Source organism: Brachyistius frenatus, unplaced genomic scaffold (assembly GCF_029030835.1).
Source record: "Brachyistius frenatus isolate BFR_SWC_R1_liver_20210118 unplaced genomic scaffold, ASM2903083v1 Contig_180, whole genome shotgun sequence".
In the NCBI taxonomy this organism is placed as follows: domain Eukaryota; kingdom Metazoa; phylum Chordata; class Actinopteri; family Embiotocidae; genus Brachyistius; species Brachyistius frenatus.
The window spans coordinates 757,780-766,802 of NW_027210779.1; the positions used below are offsets into that span (position 1 = coordinate 757,780).

Sequence of the window (9,023 nt, forward strand, 5' to 3'; positions counted from 1 at the left end):
GAGAATCTCTGTTGTTGCTCAAGTATGGATTCCTCTGGTGCTTACAGTAAATGTGGCATTAGAGATATCAGATGAGACGGAAACGTCCAGTGATTGAATAAACGATGAGGAAACAAACACCAGGAGATGACCAAAAAAAAAAGAAAAGAAAAGCAGATGAGTTTCTTTTACTGGTGACAGTTCCATTATGTCTGTGCAACAATGTTTTTTTTTTTTTTTTTTTAGCATCTGTTCTTCACGTTCTTTGCAGACTTTTATGGAAAGCCAGATTTTTACAGTGGGGCTGTATTCATTGTACATTCTTGACAATTTCAAAGGGTCCAAGAGAAAAGAAACCGCCGCCACCCCCCCCCCCAAAAAAAAGGATGTATATATAGAGATGCACAAACTTTTTGATGTTTCTGTTCCTCTTAATCCTATTTCGCTAATAAGAATGAGAACAAAGTGACGCCATCAAAGCCTCCACCCAAAACCAAACTACAGCCAAGAAAACAAGCCGTGGCTTTCTGATTTGTGTTGAACACAACAAAGCTGTAAAACAATCTTTGTTCAATGAGTGCTGCGTCTGCAGTAACAAGCTTTGGCTTGGCTTGGCTCGGCTTTTCGGTTCGAGACGAGAGCGCCCCGTTCGAGGTAATACATATATGATGTGACAGCCCACATCTTTGTGCAGCCCCCTCCCCTCCCCCTCTACTCCCTCGCTTCTCCCGCAACTGCTGTTTACTGGAGCCGAGCATTGTGGGAAAGCTCTGCGTGTGGCGTCCTTCGCTCAGCCGGGCCAGTGTTCTCTCATTATCGTTTACGCTGGACACCGGGAGGTCCGACGCGAGTCGACTCGAGGCCACTTGGGGTGTTGCGTGCTGGGAGGACGGCGCTGCCTCGTCGCAGACTAAACGCGGAGCATCGAGCGGAGTGTTGGGTGGATCGCCGGTCTGCTCTGTTTGCACCGCGAAGAGTTCTTTTCTGTGAACACTGACGGGTCCCGTCGGTGTCGGAGACGATGTTCTGTAAAGTGTGAGACTACTCCGTGAAGACGGAGGCAGAAGGAGCGGAGTGGAACCGGAGGAGCCGGAAACACTGCAAGCAGAAAGGCTTCACAGGTTGATGCGTTAATCATGAAGAGATTTTGATATTTTTATTGTCAGTTCAATGGAAACGCTATTTAACTCTAAAATGCCTGTTGGCTTACAGTTGGGTTTGATAGCATGCATACAAAAAAAAAATATATATACATATATTGATATGATATAAACCTTCTTTCATGGCACAGACCGAATTGCTTCGATATGTTCTACTTTTGAATATATGCTTTGTCATTTGGTATAAAATTTCAATGCGTAGCATACGTTTTCTACGCTGATACTTTATGATAATTTATCCCATCGCGGTTGAGACGTTTCAGTTTGGACCAAAGTGATGGACTACGACCAACTGGACCCTCTTGCACACCTAGAATATATATATATATATGTATATGTATATATAAGGATGAAAAAATAAGTTTAATTTGATGTTCTTTAGCATATTTTGCCACAAAGGAACTAAATCCAAAATGGAACCAGCTGTTGGAACCCAACTGTAGGCCGACTGGTATTTTAAAGGACGTAAACCTATAAAATCCCAGTTAACATTTGAGGATGAATGTCACCACGTGTCTCCCGAGGGTGTTAAACATTGAGAATTTGATGGCCGGCTGCCACAAACAGAACAAACTCCTCAAGCTTCTATCCAGAGCCGTCGGCTCAAAAGGCAAAAATGTAACGCAATGACGCCCAGATGCAAATAATGTTCGTTTCCGAGAGTTTCAAGACGGTTTCAAAATGTCTGATTATCTATCGTATATGTCTACTAAAAATATAAACATACGGAACACGGTCCGTCTCGCGTCGACGCTTCTCGTTTCACTTCCGGGGGGGAAAATGGAGGGAAGTGTGAAATACGCCGGCGCGGTTCCGCCCGCGTCGGCGGGTGAACGTCTTCCCGCCGAGATACACGTCGCCCGACACGAACCGGAGAGAACGAGAGCGGGAACAGAACGGATTGGGCTCTTCTGACGAATGATTAGAAAATAACTATTTACAACACTTGCTTATCTACAACACACAAGTCGTGTCCTCAGTAAGAACATGCACAAGTCAAGGACCTTCGCAAAAACAAAGCTGATTTCTTTAAGTAATGTTTCAACACACTTTCAACCAAAAAAACAACAACAACGGACCGTCGTTCTGTCGTCGCCGTGGCGCTCCGACTACGAGCGTGTAGAAAGTAATAATATATACATTTAACAGAACAGATGGTAATATTGTACATTTCGATAATATTCCCTGTTTGATTGAAGACTCAGACGTTATAGTCTACATATGGGCAGAAACGATTTTCAAAAGCAAACTCCTTAGGAAATTTACAGAACTCTTCATAAGGTTTCCACAAAAGATATTTCACTCCGCAAATGAATTTCGTTTATGTAGCTTATACATCAGCAAAAACTCAGGAAGTTCTGTCAGTGATTACAGCGATCTCATTGAGCAGATTGACATTTTCTTATTCATTTTTTTTTTTTTTTTTGCTGCATGGATGTTGCTGAACGACACATCCGTGCAAGTCTGTATAAATGAGGTCCCTTAGAAAACTATTAACATCAGTTGTGTTGAGAATTACAAAACAGAAAAAGAGAACCCCCGACACTGTCAGACTTCGCTCTGTACACAAACCGTCGCCCTCTGGATTTTTGTTACACACTAGTACAGTTTGGGATCTCCCTTGTGCTCTCGCAGGCGTTCCCGACTCCCCCTGAGCAGAAACAAAATATACGAAACAAAAGAGGGAAAACAAGCCAAGAACAAAGAGAGTTAGTCGAGCGTTTTAATGCCGGCAAAACAAAGAACTTCTTTGACATCGACACGTCGTACTTATTTCCTATTCAGAGGCTCCGGAGCTGTTGAACTGTGGAAATTAGAGTGATCCATTAGAAAAATATGCGTTTTTGTGATGATATGTTTAATTCAGGGTCCGGGCCGACGCTCAGCGACACTTTAAAGACTAAATTTCCGTTTCAAAATGCACTATTTCTGTTTGTTTACGATGCTTCGGTGCTAAATAACATTCGTATTCTCGTTGAAAGGACAGAATCGATCTTCTAATTAAACGGCAACGGCACTCATTTTACTTATAAAGGTCAGTTCTTTATAGTGCTTTAAACTTTATATTGTTTTGTTTTTTGTTTTGTTTTTTTTAAATAACCAGCGTGATGTCATCTCAGGTTGATGATGTCATCAGGATCACGTGACAAACTGGGGTTGTGGAGTTTAAAAGATTTGGGACAGGCTACGGAAAGACAGTACCGAGCTGCATTGTGGGAAATGTACGAACCGCCGCCTTCCTGCATCGTGGGGATTTTACTGAATCACAGGCCGCTCCGGTGGAGGAAGAAAGATTCAATGCAGAAAGTTACGATGAGCATCGAGGTGAATAGAAATATTCAGCTGGGAATGAAGCGGAACATTCGCGGCCTCGGCGCTGCCGGGTGTCCGCGGGTGTCCGCGGATGTTCGACTTTCCATCCCCTGCAGCTCCTCTTAAAATTTCAAATCCCCCCCCCTCCCCCAAAAAAAGAAACTGCGGGAGTCTTCTAAACTATCTCAGGGCCAAAAGCATGCAGGGACTGCACCTGCCTGACGGCCTGAGCTGCCTTCTGTTGGTGATGGTGAAGCAATTCACTTCTTTTTTCTTTCTTTTTTTGGGATTGAAATGTTCTTTCTAACTCCCAGCATGTTAAACATGTTGCTTTTATTCATTATTTCCCACACTAGAATCTATTCTTAACGGGACCGTCTCCGCTCCGAGGACTTCCTCTCCTCGCAATAATTATAACTTGTTAAAGGAGATGCATTTTTTTGTCTAAAAGAAATAATACAATTTCAGCAGCTGAAGTACGGCAGGAATATGGACTTAATTATCCTGAGCTGACTTTTCACCCTGCCAACCATCGCCTAAACCAAAGAAAGACAATCCCGTCTCGAGGAACACTTTCGACCGCTCCCGGACATCATTTGAGACTGGACTTACTCTTGACCCTGGCGTCCAGCTCCTTCTCCATGAGTTCTTTGGACGTGGAGAACTCACTCAGGGTGATTTTGGGCGTGCTGTCGCCCTGCCCCACCGAGCCGATCATCTCCTGCTCCTTCTCCTGGTTCACCTCGGCGTAAATGTTGATCCAAGGTATTTTTCTGAGGATTTTGCACGAGAAGAAATCGACAAATGAACTTCTTTTAAAAAAAAAATAAAAAAAAAATAAACATTCGCGTATTCGGCAATTTAACTTCACAGAAAGTTCTGTTTCCTGCTGCTGACAACCTTTTTTGTTTTCCAGACTTCAGTTACACCGCGGTAACTTATTTCCAGGCAAATTACAGTAACATCTGAATCTTTTTCCCATCAGCATTTATATACCGGCCCATATACATGTTTATTTAGCCGGCATCCAATTTATTTCCAATTACCATTCATTTCGCTTATTAATCGCTGTTTTGTCAACTGTCAGATTTCTTGAAAAATGCATCCTCTTCAGACTAATGGGAACAATTTCATATCCATAATTAATGACGGCTTTTCCATTTCCCTCCGACTTTTCAAGAGAATCATTTTGAGAATGAATAATTTATTTCAGCAAACAAGAGCCGAGGCGCAGACGCCACGTACCGAACCGTTTTTCGCTGCATCCCCCCCCCCCCCCCCCCCCCCCCGCCGACCGGCGCCCGATCCCGGTGCGCTGGAACCGTTCAGTAAAAGTTTGGGTTCGAGCCCGCGGAGGCGTCGCGTCAAATCAAACCGCGAGAACGCGGCCGCGACTGACGGCTCCAGACGGCGCTCGTCGGCAATGGAGAACACGGCGGTGGGCGCGCACTGACGCGGGTGTTGGCAATCAGAGAAGCGGCGGGTACAATACCTCTTGAATTTGTAGATGAGGAACACGGCGAGGCCGAGGAACACCACCGACAGCAGCATGAGCATCGCCGAGCTGCTGTGTCGGGGGCTGGAGTCCACCAGGGGCGCTGTGGGACGAAGGGCGTTGGTTGTTTTGGTTCGATCACGATCAGATATTTGGCTGAACTTTTAGATACCGATATAAAATAACTAGTACAATGAAATTGTTAAAAAAAAAAAAAAATAAAAATAAAAACAGCGCAGCTATTAAAGGCAGTTTACCATTTGGCTAAATGATGCGACAAAATCATGTATTCATGTGACGATGTTCATGAAAGATGCTACTTCGTTGTTGGGAGCCCCGTATGTAAACATATACAACATATACTTTTTGGTTTAGCATCAATAATCATTCCCTCACAAAAATTGCAAGTTTCTTTTTTTAACAACTGCCTGACAGAGAGTCAAATGTAATCACCCGCAATAACAATAATAAGCAACGCTGCACGTCACGGACATATTTCACTTGCATAACGTTTTTGTAGCAACAATAGGTAACTATAAGAATAAGAAAACTAGACTATATATAATACAAAAGACTGCGTCTGCTGTCAGAATAAGAGCTTGAAATGCTATTTGATGGTGAGAGAGAGAGAGAGAGAGAGAGAGAGAGGAGCAGAGCCCGGCTGACAAAAAGTAAAGTGAAATAAAGTAACGGCGCACAAAATGTGCTTTGATCTGTCTGCTTGAGCTTCAAAGTTCAGTTGTTTAGAATCATTTTCTTTCTAACCTGAAATATCTTTAAGTGCAGAAGTCTTCTTTGTAAATTGAGATAATGACCAAAAAACAAATTGTTTTTAGTTTCTGAGAATTTTGAATGACAGACCGCTAAGAATACTTACGCTTACCCATGAGCCTCAGCGGCCGTTACCAGCAACAGGAAGCTCGTCGGGGGGCTCGAGCTCGATCTGTATCGGTATCAGTGTGCTTCGTCGTTGCGGCGGTTAAAAATGCCCCTTATTTGATTTTTGAGCTGCAATCTTTAGCTGTTGCTGTTCCTGAAAAAGCTCTTGCAGGTTAAGACTCCGCGGCTTCTTTTGCACGTCGAATCCCACGACTGCGGAAGCAGCCGCCCGTCAAGGATGCTGGAAATCCTTGTGCAGGTTTACAGAAGAAAGCGGTAGATTGTGTTCGAGGTTTTTTTTTTTTTTTTTTCTCTCCGCTTTGTATGTTAACAGCAACAGGTAAATAAAAATTCCTCCCGGCGTTATGTCTTTTCTTACACTTGCCTGTACAGTATGTGTACAGTTTGTACAACATTGATGCGTTAGGAGATGATGCTTTTTTTGTCTTCTTTTTTTTTTTTTTTTTTATGTATCTCAAAATGTCATAAGGTGAAGCAGCGTGAAATTGCCGTTTCTGTTGCTGGGCAGAAGTTGACAGCGGCAGGAAGTTTTGTAATTGGGAAAAAAAAAAAAAGAAGAAAAAAACCAGGCAAAATGGCACGATTAATATCACACTACGTGGTTTTGCTAAATATTGCGTCCACCTTAAATTCGTGTCATTATTTTTGAAGGGTGCATTAATGTCTGTCACTGAAGGAAAAAAAAAAAAAAAAAAAATGGCGATGTAATTTCTCGTCCCGTCAGCGGCGAAGTAGAGGCGGCTGCCTAATGACGACCTTTCTCGGACGCCTTCCGAGCCTTTTCTTTTAAAGACCTTTTCTTTGGGAGGTGAACTATAAAGATGGATCCGGCTGGGTACACCTCCGATGTCATTAAGAGTGGAGCTCGACAGCCAAAACGTCGCCGAGCTGTTAATACCGGGCGGCGCGAGCTGCGGACGACTCCGGGGACCGCGTTCCTAATGAAACCCAGCCCGGCGGCCGATACGAGCTGAGGCGTGTCCAGCGGCGGGACGCGGGAGCCGCTGAGGCCAAAATTTAAAAAAAAAAGACGAGTTTTCCAGCGGAGTTGTTTTTATTTACCGTCACTGCGCGTCCGTGAAGCGGCGCCGATCTGATACGCCCGACGGCAATTTTTGTTTTTGTTTTTTTTTGTTCCCCCCCTGTCAGGAGTGTGTTCGAGGGTCTCGAAAGTCACGTTTCCAGCAGTTAAAAGAAGTGAACCGTGTTGTCGACTTCTTAAGCATTTCTCAATTCGGCTTCTGCCCTCAAACCGTACAGTGTTCTTTCTCAAGGACTAAATAATCAACATAATTATACCAGTGTTACACTCATTTTGCGGTTGGATGGCGGTAAAAGAAATGGAACAGATGTTCGGCTTTTGATGGCAGGCATAAAAGATCCCTCGTCTCAAGGAGCTCCACTTAAAAATCCCCCCTCTCCCCCCCGCCCCCTCACTCCCATGTGTTTCTCCTGCCTGGGATTGAGGCAGGCTGACAGGAATTTTAATTGGCGGACCAAAGAATAATTCTACTTGTCAAAACACGGTTATTACGCGTCTGTTTCTGGGGTCTTCAGGATGAAAAATGGGGGAAAAAAAAATTCTCGGGGCGTATTGAAAACGAACCCCCCCCCCCCCCCCCCCCCCCCCCGTGGAACGGAGTATTTTTTTTGTTGATAAGCGGTGAAAGCAGCGAGTGAGTAAATACGTCTCACCCAGTGTCAGCTGTGTGTTGTACACGATCACCCTGACTCCGGGCTTCAGCTCGAACTCCACCAGGTTCTGGTTCAGCGCGCTCACGATGATATCAGAGGCCTGTTGAACGCACACGACAAGTTATTGAAGGCGCAGCGATCGTCGATCAGTTCCCAACAATGGATGTCAGCCCGGGGTCTCCTCGCACCCGCTCCAGCTCCTCCTCGCTCTTCTTCTTGCCCTCCGACTGGTTCCTGCGAGGCAGCAGGAAGAGCTCGGCGGCTGTCGGAACCCCCGAGAACACGGCGACCAGGAGCTGCTCGTCCGGGAAGTCGGTCACCTGCCGCCAGGAAGAAACGGGTTTCGTTATCTCCCGACGTCACAATGACGCCAGCTTTAAACGCCAGAAAGAATCACACGGAAGCATCGGTTCGCTCGGCGAGGAGCGAAACCATCGCGGAGTTGTAGTAGGTGATTGATTGCCATCCAAATAATTGGAATTAACAATTTGATTGTCTTTTTTTTGGGTCCATTTTTTTATGCCTCTCTTTTAGTACAAGCCTAATCATATTGTAATAATCCAACTTATTAAGAAGAACAGCCACTGATTTACATTTCTATTCGCATTTAGGCAGATATGATATAAATAATATATTAAACCTACGACTGAAATATACAAATAAATGACTAACAGTGACAGATATCAATAATCAACATAAGGAATGTACCGTGTAGGCGATAAGTCCCCGATTATGTGCCATTTAACCACAGAAGAAGTGACGGAGTCTGACGTTTCTTTTTTCATCCACCTGTTTTTATCCAGATTAATTGCAACAACTCTAAAAGATCATGCAAAATAATGGTCAGCTCAACCTGCTCGTGCGAAATGGGTCATTTAGTGAATGTAATATTGCGACTGCACTGGGGAAAGACGAGGTTCTCCAAAAGGCAATTTAAGAAAACGACATAGAAACACATTAAAAAAAAAAAAATTCAAGCTAACTCATTTAATCAGGAGTAAACTCAGTGAATTTAACACTGACATGCTTCGTTCAGTAGATCTATACAGCATTCGCCGTGAAGTTTCCTTTGTAGTCCGAAGATAAAACTTAATTATGTACTCAGGATCATTTAGGGTCTAATTGCCTGCTGGAGCCCAGGTGGTTGTATTCACGCAGATCTTCAGATGCTGCTGATCATCTTCAGCCTCTTCTAATTTTGAATTTTGTGTCATCATATTGAATCTGTGGTATCGGTTGTTGTTTTTTTTCAACTTGGAAAATGCACTTGACCACATGCCAGCATGTTGCAGAAGTAAAACTATTCTGGGGGAATTCCACCTGCGTAACCATATTCAACTCTGATTACACTGTAACAACACAACCCCCGTTGGGTTTTGGATATGACTTTTTTTTAATTAATTTTTTTTTAATTAAAAACACTGAATGATTACGAAATATTATTAAATACAGTAACAAAATTATCCTTGACTAAAAATGAC

General features: G+C 43.8%; 1 protein-coding gene across 1 annotated transcript; it reads right to left on the bottom strand.

Annotated features, from left to right (window-relative positions):
- Positions 1-1,117: 1,117 nt before the first annotated feature.
- Positions 1,118-7,977, bottom strand: LOC138632323 (VPS10 domain-containing receptor SorCS3-like). Its single transcript, XM_069717821.1, has 6 exons — positions 7,942-7,977; positions 7,731-7,892; positions 7,543-7,642; positions 4,945-5,050; positions 4,065-4,225; positions 1,118-2,790 (listed from the first exon to the last, which is right to left on the bottom strand). The coding sequence occupies exons 1-6, from the start codon at positions 7,975-7,977 to the stop codon at positions 2,732-2,734; spliced, it is 624 nt and encodes a 207-aa protein (XP_069573922.1). The 3' UTR covers positions 1,118-2,731.
- Between the last annotated feature and the right edge of the window lie 1,046 nt (positions 7,978-9,023).